At 41.8% G+C, this 19,109-nt stretch overlaps 1 protein-coding gene across 3 annotated transcripts in view; it reads right to left on the reverse strand.

The window, feature by feature from the left end:
* Positions 1-19,109, reverse strand: part of STAB1 (stabilin 1) — a 98,302-nt gene that overhangs the window by 25,023 nt on the left and 54,170 nt on the right. For all 3 annotated transcript variants that reach the window (XR_011850476.1, XM_072128840.1, XM_072128841.1), the window contains 15 exons: positions 18,228-18,359; positions 17,483-17,611; positions 16,199-16,255; positions 15,691-15,783; positions 14,884-15,079; positions 14,296-14,391; positions 12,252-12,297; positions 11,085-11,164; positions 10,201-10,326; positions 8,575-8,648; positions 5,631-5,705; positions 2,288-2,407; positions 2,151-2,198; positions 1,964-2,056; positions 308-454 (listed from right to left, as the gene is read on the reverse strand). Coding sequence is in view for 2 of the 3 variants with exons in the window: in XM_072128840.1 (XP_071984941.1) it covers positions 308-454; positions 1,964-2,056; positions 2,151-2,198; positions 2,288-2,407; positions 5,631-5,705; positions 8,575-8,648; positions 10,201-10,326; positions 11,085-11,164; positions 12,252-12,297; positions 14,296-14,391; positions 14,884-15,079; positions 15,691-15,783; positions 16,199-16,255; positions 17,483-17,611; positions 18,228-18,359 (1,512 nt within the window). In the remaining variant the exon portion in view is untranslated. The remainder of the gene's footprint in view (positions 1-307; positions 455-1,963; positions 2,057-2,150; positions 2,199-2,287; positions 2,408-5,630; positions 5,706-8,574; positions 8,649-10,200; positions 10,327-11,084; positions 11,165-12,251; positions 12,298-14,295; positions 14,392-14,883; positions 15,080-15,690; positions 15,784-16,198; positions 16,256-17,482; positions 17,612-18,227; positions 18,360-19,109) is intronic.

The following is a 19,109-nucleotide window of genomic DNA, read 5'->3' on the forward strand; positions in this document are numbered from 1 at the left end:
TTTCTTCTACATGATAAGAGCTATTGAACTATGAAAAAATTATTGGAGCTGTGCTTTATATAAATTTGATGGGCAGATATTTAAAGTGACATTTGATACATTTTAAGTAAATTATGCCAATGCCGACTCCAGCCATACAGAAAAATCCCCAATGTGATAAAACTCCATTGTTAATCTTCTAAACATATGTATTGTCTATAATACAAAGTGACACATGAGAGCACATATACTAGGCATTAGATATCTAAGAAACTTATAAAGTATACAGTGGGATGCACCGAGAATGCAGATAAATCATATAACTTACGTTCTTTGTAGACAATTTTATGGTATCACCAGAAAGTGTTGTTAGAGATGACACGTTCTGAAGCTCATCAATAAGTAGCTTTCTACAGCCAACTAGATGGTAGCGGAGCAAATGCTTCATAAGGTTCTTCCTCGTCCGGTCTGAAATCTAAAAAATAATATGATACCCCCATTAAAGGCCCATATGAACCCAGCAATGATCGGGATTCCTTTTTTTAAAGAATAACTAAATCTTTGAAAATAGTTTTTTTTTAAACAAATTCAGAAATGAATAGAGCAGGCGATAATAGTAAACTTAATAAAAACAGCTTCTCTATGCAACTTTTTATGATTTTGCTTTCAGGTCCTGACTTCTGAGGTCAGTCCACAACAGACAGATAAGGAGGCTAATGATTAACTAATTCCAATCCTATTGAATATTTTTCAGTTGTTTGAAGAGATGAAACTATCCAAGGACTGTCTGTAAGAGTTAAGTTTAATAAAGTATAATAAAAACGGAACTTTTATCATCTGTACTATTCATTTATGCACCTTTGTTGACAGTTTAGTGATCCTGTAAGGAATTATAATAACTTGGTCAGGGTTATGACCCCTTTTTCACCCCACTCATTTGTGTTTATAGACCTATGTACTATGACCCCACTTGAAAATGGTCATTCTGACCCAAACATACCTTCAAATAGCAGTAGGTAAGCTAATGCTAGAAGTTATTTTGTTTAGGCGCAGAAATTAAGAGTTTCATCCAAAAATCGATTTATAAAATGTGCAAATGAGCCTGTGCTCCTCACCCAGGGCTCTCGGCGCTTGGTGATTATCATAACTATGCACGCTCCTAGCATGTTTCAAAGTTTTCCCCCCACCCTCCCTGTCTTGCTCCTGAGGGCCGGTGACATCACCAAGCTCCCGGGAGCACTGGCGCATGCGCACTGCATATTAATGATGCGCAGTTGCCTGCTTTGCAGGCCTGGAAGTCTTGTAATCTTGCGAGCATAGCAACCATTGTAAACAAGCACCAAAGGTCCACCAGGTTAGTTCCCAAAGCCGCACTGGAAAGCAGGCAGCAGTCCGCATGCACCAGAGCTCCCACACCCTTTATACCACAAATTGTACAAATTCTTCCAATACATCTGTGGCAGAAATCTGGCCAACTATAAAATGAGGTAAACCCCTACTTAATTGGATGAACCAAGCAAAGGTCCTCAAGCTCTTTATGGAAAATACTGACTTGACTTTATCTAGATTTGAACAGATGGAAGAAGCAACAGTGTGTTACTGCTTGTGCTATTGAACAATTGTTGTAAAAAAACTACGGCTGCAATTGCTGACTACTCTTCTAGTAGATTGTCTACTCCTGATTGTCTATGGCCTCTTTTACTGTCCACAGTCATATAGAACTTTCCCAAAAGGATCTGTCCCAGTCTGTACTTCTTCATATACAGGCTCTTTGGACTGTATACATATATCTGCAAGGAATATACATATCTTCAGCAAGACAACCCCCTTGATATGGGGATGAGGTCTCAATAAAGACCACCGTTATTAGAAGATAACCTTCAAACCTGCTCTAGTTTCCAGCAGAGGATTGTGATGTGTGTTGTCTTTTCCACATCCTAAATTTTTTAATTTACATTATGAATTTTAATTTCATTTATTGTACCAATGCCGCCGTCATGTTGTTTTCAAGAACCTGGTTCTGTGGGACAAATACGGTGAAAGGTCCATCTCCTGCTAAATCCTTGATGTTGTTTCCCTGCACCAGAAATGTAAAAACATTGAAAAATGACAAATCAAAACATAATTCTCCAAGGTCCATCAAGGCTCAATCGTATAATTGTATGACTGACCTGGAGTTGAGAATAGAACCTGTTTGTGTCTTTATCATATTGCAGGGCCTAGAAAATATAGCAATGATATATTGTAAAATCAGAGGAAGCCCCTTCATAGGGCAGATTGTCATTATTAGATAAGTGGGGTGGAGGACCTGAGGAATTTTCCCTGTGCAGGTAATACCATCGCCTATGAATCCAAACATGCAGCTGCAGAAGCGTCTTGATGTGCCAACAAGTCTGCATATTGCATAAGGACTGCATCCTCCATTGTTCTGTAAAAAAAGAAGAGATAGGTCAACAAAATGCATGTGTGACCTAGAGAAAATATTGGGGGTCATTTACTAAGGGCCCAAATCGTTTTTTTTCATTGATTTTCCTGAATTTTTCCAATTTGCGACGAATTGCCACGGGTTTTTGGCGCACGCGATTGGATTGTGGCACATCGGCGCCGACATACATGCGATGGAAATCGGGGGGGGGGGGGCGTCGGAAAACCCGACAGATTCGGAAAAAACGCGGTATTTAAAAAGAAAAAAAGTGTCGCTTGACACGCACTTACCTGCACCAAGAAATAGAAGGTGAACTCCAGTGAACCTCAGCGCAGCAGCGACACCTAGTGGATATTGACGCACGGACCTTAGTGAATCCTGGCCGGACCCAAATCAGCGTCGGAGAACACGCCGCTGGATCACGACTGGACCGGGTAAGTAAATGTGCCCCATTGGGTGGTTAAATGTGGTAAAAATATGATGAGTAAAAACTAGTTATAACTTGGCAATTACGGTGTTTCCACAAGAAAGTAAAAAGGTAACAATAGGGCAGCCTATAGACACAGCAACATGTGCTGTCAGTCATTGGAATGTACTGAAGTGAAAGTTGAAGAATTTTTAGTTTGGAATCGTTGGCTTCCATAACATCTGAAAGGGACATGGATGTTACACTGTTTCCTTTTCCCCCCTCTCCACTTCCGGCTCTCTCTGCCTTATGTAATCTCATTGCAGCAGATGAAGTTTCGGCATGCAGTGGGAGGGGGAAGTGCTCCTACACAGTGGGGGTCATTTACTAAGGGCCCGATTCGTGTTTTCCTGACGTGTTACCCGAATATTTCCGATTTGCGCCGATTTCCCCTGAATTGCCCCGGGATTTTGGCACACGCGATCGGATTGTGGTGCATCGGCGCTGGCATGCACGTGACGAAAATCGGGGGCGTGGCTGAACGAAAACCCGACGGATTCGGAAAAACCGCCGCATTTAAAAAAAAAAAAAAGTGTTGCGGAGCTTGCACTTACCTTCACTTGGAATAGGCCGGTGAACTTGAGTGCGTTCCGATGCTCTTCAGCGCAGCAGCGCCACCTGGTGGACATCGGAGGAACTGCCTTAATGAATCCTGGCCGGACCCGAATCCACCGCAGAGAACGCGCCGCTGGATCGCGAATGGACCGGGTAAGTAAATCTGCCCCAGTGTAGCAACCTGTAAATCTGCAGCAGGAAGGGGTTCTGGTAACACCCTTAGGAGGCCTTTAGTTGATTTTAGAAGGAAGGAGGTCATAGATAACAAATATAAGATTACCACGGTCACGGTGCTTGGATCTATGAGTAAGTGTCTCTGGTTTATCATTATTGATTTCTATGGGATATTCCTTTAAGAAAACTGTGGAAACTTTAAAAAAATCTGGTCTGCTGCATAGATCTCAATGGTCCTACATTAGAAGGGCCATTCCCTACAGAAATCATATATTTCTCTTTTACAAGTGATCTGCAATAATATATCTACTTTATTATATCCATATAGTTATTAAATGGGAGTTCCCATTTTAGCAAAAAAAAATATTATGGTTTATATAATGAAAAGTTCTACAATTTCCCAATATACTTTCTGTATCAATTCCTTGCTGTTTTCAAGTTCTCTGCTTGCTGTATTTCTATGGGAAACTTCATTGTTTAGTTCCGGTAGGGAGAAATCGGTCCCTGGTCATGTGATGTCACACAGGTGCACGGCTCATTATATACCTGGTCATGTGATGTCACGGAGGTGCACGGCTCATTATATCCCTGGTTATGTGATGTCACACAGGTGCACGGCTCATTATATCCCTGGTCATGTTATGTCACACAGGTGCACAGCTCGTTATATCCTTGGTCATGTCATGTCACACAGATGGAGGGCTCATTATATCCCTGGTCATGTCATGTCACACAGGTGCACGGCTCATTATATCATTGGTCATGTGATGTCACACAGGTGCACAGCTCGTTATATCCCTGGTCATGTCATGTCACACAGATGGAGGGCTCATTATATCCCTGGTCATGTCATGTCACACAGGTGCACGGCTCGTTATATCATTGGTCATGTGATGTCACACAGGTGCAGGGCTCATTATATCCCTGGTCATGTCATGTTCATTATATCCTTGGTCATGTCATGTCACACAGGTGCACGGCTCATTATAACACACGGCTCTACTTGCTCTCTATGATACTAACGAGCCGTGCATCTGACCATGGACAGATTTCTGTCCACAGGAAGTAAACAAAGAAACCTCCTGACAACAAGTAGAAATCTAGAAAACTTTAGAAGTGATACAGAAAGTATATAAAAAAAATGGCATAACTCTTCATCATACAAAAAATAATATTAATTTTTCAATTTATACATGCGAAACGCATCAGTACTGAGTGCTTCTAGCTGCGCCGCCATTGCTGGATCACCATTTTTGTATGAATATGCACTTTGAGGTTATACATTAAAAAGGCAGCGGTTTCCGAAGGCAGCATATTATAGAGCTAGATTGTACATTGGGGCAGATTTACTTACCCGGTCCTGTCGCGATCCAGCGGCACGTTCTCAGACAAGGATTCGGGTCTTCTGGCGATTCACTAATGTAGTGCGCCCGATGTCCACCAGGTGTCGCTGCTGCGCCAAGGTCCGTCGGAGTTCACTATCCTTTTCCTGGTGCAGGTAAGCGAGTGTCAAGCGACACATTTTTTTTTTTTAAATTCTGCGGTTTTTCCGAATCCATCAGGTTTTCCGACCCCCCCCCCCCCGATTTCCGTCGCATGCATGCCGTTGTGCCACAATCCGATCGCATGCACCAAAAACCTGGGGCAATTCGGTGCAAAACGGTAATTTATGGGAAACCCGACGAAAAATAACGATTCGGGCCCTTAGTAAATGACCCCTATTGTGTTCTCTCTACAGGCAGCATGTTATAGAGCAGGAGGAGTTGAGTAAATTGCACATAGCGCCCCTATATGCCAGGATCATGTTATCGAGCAGATGGAGCTGAGTAAATTGTACATAGTGTCCTATACGCAGGCAGCGTGTTGTAGAGGCAAAGGACTGGACCCCTAAGCCCGGGGTTTGGATTAACCAAAAATTGTGATGTATGCTGTTCCAATGTTATCCTGTGTGTGGTTTTAAAAAAAAAACAAGCATGCAAATTAAATACTGTATTTGAAAAATATATTGTAACTTATAAGTAAACACCAAACCTCATCGCATAAGTTGATTTGTGTACAATTTAGTGTACCATTTCCTCTGTATCCTGGAAGGCAATTGCAAGCGACCTGCAAAACATAAGAAATGTTAGTAAGAACCAAAAAAGAATCAACAGTAGTATTGTATTAAATATTCCTTTTTGTTAGTTATATCAATAAAAGAAAGTCATTTGAGTTGTTTAAGTATATTTTGTCCCTGTACTGTGACATCACTGTGTGTATTATCCCCTGTACTGTGACATCACTGTGTGTATGATCCCTGTTCTGTGACATCACTGTGTGTATGATCCCTGTACTGTGACATCACTGTGTGCATTATCCCCTGTACTGTGACATCACTGTGTGTATGATCCCTGCTCTGTGACATCACTGTGTGTATGATCCCTGTACTGTGACATCACTGTGTGTATTATCCCTGTACTGTGACATCACTGTGTGTATTATCCCTGTACTGTGACATCACTGTGTGTATTATCCCCTGTACTGTGACCTCACTGTGTGTATTATCCATGTACTGTGACATCACTGTGTGTATTATCCATGTACTGTGACATCACTGTGTGTATTATCCCTGTACTGTGACATCACTGTATGCATGAGCCATGTACTATGACATCACTGTGTGTATTATCCCTGTCCTGTGACATCACTGTGTGTATTACCCGTGTACTGTGACATCACTGCGTGTATTATCCTTGTACTGTGCCATCACTGTGTGTATTATCCCTATACTGTGACATCACTGTGTGTATTATCTCTGTACTGTGGCATCACTGTGTGCCTGATCCCTGTAATGTGACATCACTGTGTGTATTATCCACGTACTAAGACATCACTGCGTGCATGATCCCTGTACTGTTACTTCACTGTGTGTATTATCTCTGTACTGTGACATCACTGTGTGTATTATCCCTGTACTGTGACATCACTGTGTGTATTATCCCTGTACTGTGACATCACTGTATGTATTATCCCTGTACTGTGACATCACTGTGTGTATTATCCCTGTACTGTGACATCACTGTGTGTTTTATCCGTGTACTGTGACATCACTGTGTGTATTATCCGTGTACTGTGACATCACTGTGTGTATTATCCCTGTACTGTGACATCACTGTGTGTGTTATCCCCTGTACTGTGACATCACTGTGTGTATGATCCCTGTTCTGTGACATCACTGTGTGTATGATCCCTGTACTGTGACATCACTGTGTGCATTATCCCCTGTACTGTGACATCACTGTGTGTATGATCCCTGTTCTGTGACATCACTGTGTGTATGATCCCTGTACTGTGACATCACTGTGTGTATTATCCCTGTACTGTGACATCACTGTGTGTATTATCCCTGTACTGTGACATCACTGTGTGTATTATCCCCTGTACTGTGACCTCACTGTGTGTATTATCCATGTACTGTGACATCACTCTGTGCATGATCCGTGTACTGTGACATCACGGTGTGTATTATCCATGTACTGTGACATCACTGTGTGTATTATCCATGTACTGTGACATCACTGTGTGTATTATCCCTGTACTGTGACATCACTGTATGCATGAGCCATGTACTATGACATCACTGTGTGTATTATCCCTGTCCTGTGACATCACTGCGTGTATTACCCGTGTACTGTGACATCACTGCGTGTATTATCCTTGTACTGTGCCATCACTGTGTGTATTATCCCTATACTGTGACATCACTGTGTGTATTATCTCTGTACTGTGGCATCACTGTGTGCCTGATCCCTGTAATGTGACATCACTGTGTGTATTATCCACGTACTAAGACATCACTGCGTGCATGATCCCTGTACTGTTACTTCACTGTGTGTATTATCTCTGTACTGTGACATCACTGTGTGTATTATCCCTTACTGTGACATCACTGTGTGTATTATCCCTGTACTGTGACATCACTGTATGTATTATCCCTGTACTGTGACATCACTGTGTGTATTATCCGTGTACTGTGACATCACTGTGTGTATTATCTCTGTACTGTGACATCACTGTGTGTATTATCCGTGTACTGTGACATCACTGTGTGCCTGATCCCTGTACTGTGACATCACTGTGTGTATGATCCCTGTTCTGTGACATCACAGTGTGTATTATCCCTGTCCTGTGACACCACTGCGTGTATTATCCTTGTACTGTGACATCACTATGTGTATTATCCGTGTACTGTGACATCACTGTGTGTATTATGCCTGTACTGTGACATCACTGTGTGTATTATCCCTGTACTGTGACATCACTGTGTGCCTGATCCCTGTACTGTGACATCACTGTGTGTATTATCCACGTACTAAGACATCACTGCGTGCATGATCCCTGTACTGTTACTTCACTGTGTGTATTATGCCTGCTTTCTGACATCACTTCTCTGCAATATGACCTCACTGTCTGCGTTATTCCTGTATTATGATATAGCTGTGTAGATTATCCCTGTATTGTGGTATCACTGTGTATACCTTGGACTGTGACATCACTCTATGTATTATCCCTGCACTATGACCTCGCTGTGTGCATGTTTGTCCCCATTGTAATTATGTAATTATGGTAACAGCATAATTTGAATACAATAACATTTTTATTATAGATTATCAGGATACAGTCACACAGGTATATGGCACAGCGCCCTACGGGAGCGGTATGGTGCAGCGCAAGTGTGGCACCGTACCGTTCCGTACCCAGTGAAAAGTTAGGACATGTCCTATCATTTCTCGGAATATGGTGCCGTGCGCTCACCTCCTCCTCTTCCCGGCGCTGACGTGTGCCCGCCGTGCTACGGTACGGCGGCCACACCTCAGTGTGAATGTAGCTTAAAATGAATAAATAGTGTTGGTCATTGCTCACTTTTTGTAAACAATAATGCAAGATAATGCAGGCTATTTAAGTCAGTAACCATAGCTACAGTACGGATACTTACCTTGTTAGGCCCAGTTTTAATACACTCAGCATAACGATGGCAGCCGCCGTTATTTTCTAGGCATGCATTGATTTCTGTATCAAAATGAGACAAATCATGAAGATACTTGAAAAAAAATCAGGTCTACTGCATAGATCTCAAGGGTCCTACATTAGAAGTGCCATTCCCTACCGAAATCATATATGTCTCTTTAACAAGTGATCTGCAATAATATATCTACTTTATTATATCCATATAGTTCTTAAAGGGGTGTTCCTGTTTCAGCAAAAAAATATTATGGTTTATGTAATGAAAAGTTCTACAATTTCACAATATACTTTCTGTATCAATTCCTCGCTGTTTTCAAGTTCTCTGCTTGCTGTCATTCTATAAGAAACTTCATTGTTTACTTCCAGTATGGAGAAATCGGTCCCTGGTCATGTGATGTCACACAGGTCCATGGCTCATTATATCCCTGGTCAAGTGATGTCACACAGGTGCACGGCTCATTATATCCCTGGTCATGTCATGTCACACAGGTGCACGGCTCATTAAATCTTTGGTCATGTCATGTCACTCATTATATCCCTGGTCATGTCATGTCACACAGGTGCACAGCTCATTATATCGCTCATGATGTAATGTCGCACAAGTGCACGGCTCATTATATCCCTGGTCATGTGATGTCACACTGGTGCACGGCTCATTATATCCTTGGTCATGTGATGTCACACAGGTGCAGGGCTCATTATATCCTTGGTCATGTCATGTCATGTCACACAGGTGCACAGCTCATTATATCGCTCATGATGTAATCTCGCACAAGTGCACGGCTCATTATATCCCTGGTCATGTGATGTCACACAGGTGCACGTCTCATTATATCCCTGGTCATGTCATGTCACACAGGTGCAGGGCTCATTATATCCTTGGTCATGTCATGTCATACAGCTACACGGCTCATTATAACACACGGCTCTGATTACTCTCTATGATACTAACGAGCCGTGCATCTGACCATGGACAGATTTCGGTCCACAGGAAGTAAACAATGAAACCTCCTGACAACAAGTAGAAATCTAGAAAACTTTAGAAGTGATACAGAAAGTATATTAAAAAATGGCACAACTCTGGCAGCCGCCGTTATTTTCTAGGCATGCATTGATTAAAATGAGACAAATCATGAAGATACTTAGTGTAAAGTAAGTGCATGCAATGTTCTTCAGATGGCAATGCAGTGTAGACTGTAAAATAGCAGATACCCATTGTGTTCCCCTACTTTCCAGTATGTAACAATGACACTGCCCCCGAGGTGCACATGTCCTACAAAAGCCCAACCCACCAGGTCCAACTTAGTAGTAGCAAAAAGGAGACCACATCAGGGAACCTCTGCAGGATCCTATCCTGCTCTGATGATATTGGAGAGACAAGACAATGTGGGTGTAAGAATAATACACCTTCACGAAAAATAAAAGTATATACATTTCTAAAATAAGCCATCTGAAGAAATTGTCTTATACGTTACATTCTACAGTATCTTGGGACCTCCAAAAACCTCCAAGTATGAGATATGTCTATTTACTGATTTGTTATCTATCTAAAGCCCTACTGAAACCGAGAAGAGACAAGAAACTCTGCGATTCTCACCAACACAGACGGCTCCATCTCCACTGTAGCCATCAAAACAGGTACAGCGGGCCTGACCCAGGGGAGCTCGGGAGCAATTAGCATATTTGGAGCATCCCCCATTATTCACTGTGCAGGGATCCACTTCTGAAATCACAAGGCAAACAAAATTAAGGACTATGCTTTCTTGGTTATGAATATTGTAACATAAAAACAACAGTTCAGTGTAATATGTGAATATAGGCCGAGATATATTATTTACAGTGCAACGCTCAATACGGCCTCATGCACACAGTGCTTGTTTAGGGCTGTCAACGGGCAACAAACAGCACCATTACTTTCTATTGGCTCATGGCCATTACATGCAAGGTGCTATCGTCAAGCTGACTGTCTGTGCCTCAAATTATAGGGAAGCAGGGACGTAACTAGGAGAGGCAGGGCCCTGTAGTAGACTTTGGAATGGGGCCCCCCCTTCCCCCTCAGAAAATAAACATATTTGTATACTCACACATTTCTGCACTGATATATACATTTACACTTACACAGATCTGACCCAGTAGCTGCTGAGCACATGAGGGAAGTACATAGCAGATATTACAGATGAAAGATCCGTTGTCCTGTCATTCTAATGTCCCCTCCCTCTCCCCCGAAATTTCTTATCTGAGCTGCCGATTCATGCTGTATAATGTGCAACATAATAGGTATATAATGGTGCACATCCTCCATTCTTTAGTGTCATGTCGGATGACGGGGCCCCCTGACACTGCGGGCCCCATAGCAGCCGCTATGGCTCCTACCACTGTAGTTACGCCCCTGTAGGGAAGAGTGATAGCTCTGAATGCTTTAGTGAGGACTTGAGTGACTACAATGTTATGTGTATTAAAACAATGAGCTCTAAACTATACCTGTGCAGTTTATGCCATTTCCAGCATATCCAGCAATACATGAGCATTTCCCAGTGGAGTTCGTGGCATCCGCGATGCAGCTGGTAAAAAATAATAATAATTTCTTACTATTGATTCAGAAGCAAATAAATGACATGATCACTTTCTAATATCCATTTAATGATCAGCTGCATAGCCTGAACGACGTATTATTTGGTATAAAATCTGTGCAAGTGTCTCCCGTTGTACTGTGATGGGCAATGATTTCATACATTATAAAATCATATGCTGGGGCCAGAAACTATGGCGGTCTAAAGTACGCCAGCAAATGCCATGTGAGCGTTCAATGGGAACGTTTGCATGGTCTTGGTAGCCCACAGTCTCAGGGCAGGAACGCACCGCACCCGCCCACTCTGCCACGCCCCCTTCCACACCCACTTTCCGTAGAGATGAAGGGGAAAATAATGACAACTACTGGTATTTCACAAGTAATTGCGATTATTTCACCAGTTTTTTTGGCGTAGAAGGCCTGATAAATATTCCCTTATATTACTTATACTATTTAGGTATCCACTGGCCATTAATATAGTCCTATCTACCATTATTTAAATGTTAAAAGCTATTAGATTTTTTCACTACTCCTGTATATTACCCCTGTTTTCTGTGTGTTAGCAGAGGATTTACACCAGGTATCCTCTAACCCTAAAATCTTAGTAATATAATATTGCATTATTTCCTATTTCTTGCATTATTTTTCCAATCCTTTCCAGAATACACAGAGAATCACATCATAAAATAAAATAGCAAAGAGAGACTAAAGTCTGAGGGATTTTCAAAAACTAAGTTACATATGACCTATGCAGCAAGTCCTTCAGGTGCCGCTCAGGCTAGCAGTTCTTTCCCTTTTCATGGAAAGTAAGGTCACCTTTTTGCAGCGCTATACAATGTACACTGTGTTAGGTATACAGTACAGAGGCAGTAGCACTGGCCTGAAGAGCTGACTTCCGGCAGAGGTAGTGGCCGTTGTAAATCCTCCAATATGAGATTTAACAAAGAAAAAAACAGAATGGAGAACCAAATGTCCTCCAGGTGATCCTGACTGCTGACTTCCATTATCTGATCACTCTCCTCCTCCCATATGCACCCAAATACCTTCCATTATTCACATTCATGTGGACGTCTACTTACTTGGCGTAGATGCTGCAACTGCCATTGCACAAATCTGTTTTGATATCTGAAAAGTTAATGAAATATCGGTTTATATAAATAATTAGAATAACAAATCCATCAATTACTGTATATACTCTAGTATAAGCCATAGTTTTTCAATGTGCTGAGAAACCCAAACTCGTCTTATACTCGAGTCAAAAAAGGAAGAAAAAAAAAAGAAAGTGAATACTCAGCTTTCCGCCCCCTCCCCTCCACCACAGTTCTTCTCTTCTGCCGTCCAGCAGTAGCAGGTCTGTGCGACGTTGCGGTGCATAGACTCTGACGTCATCCGCCACTAATGTGTGCTGGCTGCTGGCACACACAATATGATGGCAGCAGTGACTGACATCAGAACCTGTGCGGAGAAGAGAAGACCTGCGGGGTGGGGGGCATCAGAAAGGTGAGTTTTTACTTTTTTTTTGTGTTGGGCATACTGGGGCTGGCTATATACTGGGGTAAGGCTCGCTGGCTATATACTTGGGCAGGGGGCTGGCTATATACTAGGGGCTGGCAGGCTATATATTAGGGGCAGTTTGGCCGGTATATACTGGGGGAAGGAAGGTTGGCTATATACTGGGGGCTGGCTATATACAGGGGATTGGTTGGCTATATACTGGGGGCTGGCTATATACAGGGGATTGGTTGGCTATATACTGTGACTGGCTACATACAGGGGACTGACTGGCTATATATTGGGAGCTAGCTGGCTATATACTGAGGGCTTGCTATATACTGGGGGCAGGCTGACTAGCTATATACTGGGAGCAGGTTGGCTGGTTATATACTGGAAGAAGGCTGGCTGGCTATATACTGGGGGAAGGCTGGCTGGCTATATACTGGGGGGTAGGGGGCTGGCTGGTTGTATACTGGGGGGGGGGGTAGGGGGCTGGCTGGCTATATACTGGGGGGAGGCTGTGACTAATGCATTTCCCACCCTAGGCTTATAAATGAATCAATAGGATTTCCCAGTTTGTTATGGTAAAATTAGGAGCCTTGGTTTATATTCGAGTTGGTTTATACTCGAGTATATATGGTTATCATCAACTTTAAATTAAAGGTGATTATTTGGTTGGGAAGTTAATTAAAAAACACACGATGTGGTGACTTTTCTCTCTTTTCCAATGATGAAGATGGCATTATGGGTAAAACATTTAGCTACCCTGTTTCCCAGAAAATAAGCCCTACCTTGAATTTGAAGGCTTTTCAGGGTAGATTTGAGATGTATACAGTAAAGAAGTTATAGTCACTTGACTCCTGCCCTTGTCTCCATTCTCCAGCCCTTGAACCTATTTGCTGAAGGTAGCATGGAGAAGAAGTAGAAGGAGGAGGGAGGTGACAGATACATTGCACTATAAGCAGCAAAATGGGCTCATGTAAGAAAAATAAATTATATAAGACCCTGTCTTATTTTTATAGAAACATGGTCCAAATATACCAGGAGGCCAGAACCTCTGATTGTTTACAGAGGGGTGGGACTTAATCATTGGCCAGCGTATGGCATCCCGGCATATGATAAATCCCCCCCAGATGCCTTCATGTATCAGAAGACCTGTCACCAGAATTTTGCCCCTCACACTAGTAATACCTGGGGGTAAAGGGTCAAAAGTCCTTAAAATTATTTGCCTCATTGTACCTTAATTACAGCCATTTCTAAAGACAAAGAGTCAAATTAGGAATAAAAGTTTCTCCAGGCTCCCATTGAACCATGTCTCCTTATTTAGATTTTGCTCAGTGTCTTATCCTATCTCAGCCTGAGCAGACAGGAAGTCCCCTCCTTGTCCACTTCCTGTCGTTACCAGAATGCTGTCCCTCTCACTGCATAGTGTATTCAGCAGTGAACATTGTGTGGGAAACTGCAGATCTTCTCACCAGATTTAAGATTGGATGCCTGCAATTTTCAACAAAGGCACAGTTGGGGATGAGTAGGGTTTATTGTGCCTGCTCTTGATGACAGGTTCTCTTTAAGAAATCCCATAAGAAGATATACATTTGTTTTGCAAAGATAACCCTGTAAAAGATTTACCTATGTCACAGGTGTAACCAGTCCAGCCTTTTTCACACTGACAGAGTCCGTCACCATGTAGTCCATCATTACATATACCCTGAACACATTCACATTCTGTTAAAAAGACAATAAAAAAGAATATTTGCAACCATCTGCTTTACTGCCATTTATTACATTCAAGAAATGTTAGAATTTGAAGTAGTTCTGTAGTTACACAGAGCACTTTTTCCCTACTATACATTAAAGGGTTTGTCACAAGTTTCTAAGTTATCAAGGTGATCAGTTATGGTCTGATTGTTGGGACCCCACTGATCCTGATCACACACCCTGCGATCTGGAGAATGGGGTTCCCACTAATGTATGGATGGGCAGGCTGAGCTCCCTGCTCCAGGGATAGTCAAGTACTTTGTTTGGCAATCACATAGTCAGTATATTGGAGAGGAACGCCACTTGGTGTTACACGGGGGACAATAACTCACAATTAGAAAGCCATTGCAGATTGAGGTATAACTGCAGGTCTACATGGAATACAGCCACTAGATGTGTCTTTAGAGTAATAGTATCATATGAGGTCATCAATACTTGGAGAAAAAGAATTAAATTCACCTCCTTGGCAGTCTCTGCCATATTTTCCAGCCTCGCAGGTCTCACACGCAGTTCCATGGAAACCTTTCTTGCATATACATTCTCCGCTTCCTTTAATCCCATCTTGGCAGTTTCCATTATTCGAACAGACATTGTCCTGCCCCCCCGGGCACACTAGACACTGCCCTCCAAAGTAGCCTTCACAACACTGAAGATCCTGGGACAGGGGAAAAAAGCCTTTTAACGGGAGCCCAGATCCCAATATTTTTTATTCCGGTTCATAAGCCATGAGGCTTTCCTATTACGTATGGATAGATCTTAACATAGTGGAACTGATCACCAGGTACAGGCAGTCCCCGGGTTACTTACAGGATAGGTTGTGTAGGTTTGTTCTTAAGTTGAATTTGTATGTAAGTCTGAACTGTATATTTTATAATTGTAACCCCAGCCACTTTTTTTTTGTTCCTTGTGACAATTGGATTTTAAAAATGTTGGGTTTTCATAATCAAGATTAACAATAAAGCTTCATTACAGACACCTTTAATAACTATTATATCTCTTTATTGTAGTCTAAGGCTAACGTACAGTAAATTACCAACATCCAGAGGTTCATTTGTAACTAGGGGTCAACTGTAAGTCAGTGTTCTTAAGTAGGGGACCGCCTGTATATGGAAATGATATTTAACATATTTGTGACCATTTAGTATAGTTATCAGTTATCATTTCAGTGGCACCAATGAGATTGGTACTGAAAAGGTTGAAATAATTAAGTGTGTTATTAGGATTAACACAAAAGTTAACCTATAAATGATCATAATGGGTACTTACATCTTGTGAGGCGATACAACTGAATTTGCAGCCTTTAATAAAATTGTTTCGTCTTTTATATGTACATGGTCCTGACCCTTTGCCTAATGGTTCCTATGCAGAAAACAAACAATAGTTATTCCCTTTACTGAAACGTAAAAACTGTAAAGTAAAATAAAACAAGTCGATCGCCCTGGGATCTGAGCTGTAGTACCCTGGCATGACCACTAAACAGTGAATGGAGCTGTCTGCTTTACCTCCCCACATTGTGAAATGCCACCACAGGTAGCTGCTGAAATCTAGTCATTGGGTGTCAATTAGTTATTGGGTGTCAATCTAATGATTCGTATTTACAGTATTTACACTGATGTATCAAATGGATGCATCAAAGTGGAAGTGACTATAACTTACAATGACAATCCCAAGCAGAAGACCTCTAATACACATGTCCTAATGTGATAACTGTTTTAACTTGATGCATTGTTCTACCAGTTGCCAGTCATTTATACTAGAGCTGTAAGTCACTTACCTTAAGAACTGAGTCGTTTGGACATTGAATTCCTCTTTCGCATGACCCGCATTTTGTCTGTGACAAAAAGAAGAGAACTGAATAGTAAAAGAGATATGTTTTCAGTGTTTTCCTTACAATTACTAGCTGCATAGATGGCTAAGTGGTATAAAGGTTTTATTATATAGGCAGATTGAAATTTTACCCCATTAGTGAAAAACACCATAAATTTACTGTGCTGATAAAATATAAGCACAGGATCCTTGGACGGGATCTTTGATAATGCTAAGGATATTTAACCCCAGGGCTGTGGAGTCTGTAAAACTCCTGCAACTCATACTCACCAATTTACTGAAATTCGTATCAGAAATGGTCACCGATTCAACAGTCCTGTTTTCCTGGTCCTGACATAAGTGAAGTCATTCCTTCCCAGTGCCTTATTCTACTTATCTATAGCAGAGGAGCTTCACTCCTGAGCATGTACAAAAAGTGCAGCCACATTCCTATCAACTAAAAAAGTTCAGGGGTGCACAAACCCTGACAACAGGTTATATGCAGCTTATTTGTCTTCTCTGGGGGTTCCCAATATTTTTCTGCTCTGGGAATCTCTGGTATTATTAGTTTTATGCTCTGCGGGTCCTCAGTATTATTGTCTGCTATGGGGGACTTTAGTATTAATATTTGTCTGCTCTGGGGATCTCCAGTATTATTATCTGCTATGGGGGTCTTCAGTATCAGTAGTTTTATGCTCTGGGGGTCTCCAGTATTTTAAGCCTGCTATGTGGTCTCCAGTACTATTTTTGTCTGCTCTGAATGTGGTTTTTGGTTTCTGGGGTGTTATTTATTGCTGTACTGTGGTATTAAGAATTTATGGGGTGGCATTTTGTGCTGTCTTGTGGTTGTTGGTGCATTTAGGGTAAATATTACTGATGTGGACCCTTAAAGTATGACAATGTGGCCCTTGTACCAATATATATTGCCCACCACTGGCCTAAATCCTACGATCAAGAACAGAACATACATTTAAAGGAAATTATAACATTTTTATAATGTATTATATGTTTGTGGAGTGCCATCCTTTGCCATAGCTAATTAAAGGGTTGTTTAATGAAAAGATGATCATCACTGAGAGGCTCCACCATGGGGGGGTTACAGGAGGAGTATGAGGTTGTACAAAGGAAAGAACTCCTGGGATTCTATGGGACGCAGAATATGACTTTTTCGTTCCATCGCTCATAATTCACTTTCTGTTACAGGTACATATGAACAGGATACAACCAGAAATAATGCTCTACATGTATTCACCCTTTTCACTGTAGTTTTAGTGGTGTCACAGCGGTTCTTTAGGATTCTTATCACTTCGGATGTTCCCATTAGCATTCCATTATCCGTTTCAAAAAAGTTGCCATCTAGCTGAGCATCATGCACAAATGTCTGTTAAGAAAGGAAATACAGAATATGTACATTCTTTATGTGAAGATGCTTATAGGGTAGTATAATGGTAATATCAGATCAGCGCAGCCCACTACAGACTCTACAACTGGAAAAGTTCAGAGCTGGAATTTTATATCTATATCATTTATGCATAGGGCACCTGATGAAGACTGGGATTGGGTCTGAGTCAGTTCTGTGTTATGTAATACAATCTTCAGCCTTCAACATTTGACCTTTTCCCTGGTGACTCCCGATTTCAACATTGTAAGTCGATGTCATCCAGTGGTCAGCTAAATGGTCTCCAGCCAATGACCGATGTAATATAGAGGGTCTATGCTGTGCCTATGATCACACAGAACTATATTCTAACAGTTAGAGTGAATTCCTCTAATCCTTTATGTATGGCCACATATGTTGGCACTTATGCAGCCATGATGTGCCGTAAAACTGTGAGTTAAGAAACTTCAGGCCACGTGATGGCCACTATGTGTGACACCTCCCTTAATGCTATATGCCATTGTTTTCAGACACTTTTAGGATATAGCAGGGGCACAATGACTTTGCTACATCTGTACATAAGCAATGGATGGAAACCTATGTGATATCTGTACTGTACCTGGTTGTACCTTTTGTAAAACATCAGCCAGTAAGAAGTCCCCAGCATGCTGCTCCTATGCATCCCATCACTTATGGCTGAGGGTGCTAGTTTCTCTCCCAGTATGACATGATATTTTATTGTGCTGTTATCCTGAAAAGCAAAGTGAAAAAAAAAGATTTATAGACAAGTACAAGCGACTACTTATATTGCTTTTTGTATCCTTCTAAATTATTTGATCTACTGAATTAATAAAGATGATTTTCCTGTGCTCCCGAAGCCCCACTGTTTTCCATGAGCACCAACAAGGTGGTCCACAGAATACAGCAACAACAAGGTCACCTTTACAGTAAGGAAGGCAAATGTATTTCTGTCCATCTGCAAAAGAGTTAACTTTATAATCACAAAAGGTTTCCCTTGCCTCTCACCCAGCTTGATAGAGCCAGAAAAGGCACTATGGGTACCCTAGAAGTGGGAACTTAATTTAGGGGTTCCCCTACAGTTATTAGGACATAATCATGTTCTCTGTCATTGCAGAAAGGGTGGATTCAGACAGCTGTGTGCTCGATCAGACCGAACCAAGGCAAGCACAGGGCTGGGAGAAGGAGGGAGTAGGGGTGAGCACTCCTTTCCCATCCTCCCGACTTGTGAGACATTGGGGCACATTAACTAAGAACAGTGCAAACTGCAGTACGTGCAGTTTATCTGTGTATATTGCAGAGGCCGCCAGATGCAGGATTTCTGGTGCACGTTCTTTATGAAATGAGCACCCTCTGCACTGCCTTGACAGAGTGCACCACTTTTTTTCTGACACATTTCTGTCTGACTTTGCAGGATAAATGTGGCGCACGGTCCAACTGCGCAGAAATTTGTGTTTCATGAAGCATAGTGCAGCCGCACCAC

The sequence above is a fragment of the Engystomops pustulosus genome, chromosome 10 (assembly GCF_040894005.1).
Source record: "Engystomops pustulosus chromosome 10, aEngPut4.maternal, whole genome shotgun sequence".
NCBI classification, from domain to species: domain Eukaryota; kingdom Metazoa; phylum Chordata; class Amphibia; order Anura; family Leptodactylidae; genus Engystomops; species Engystomops pustulosus.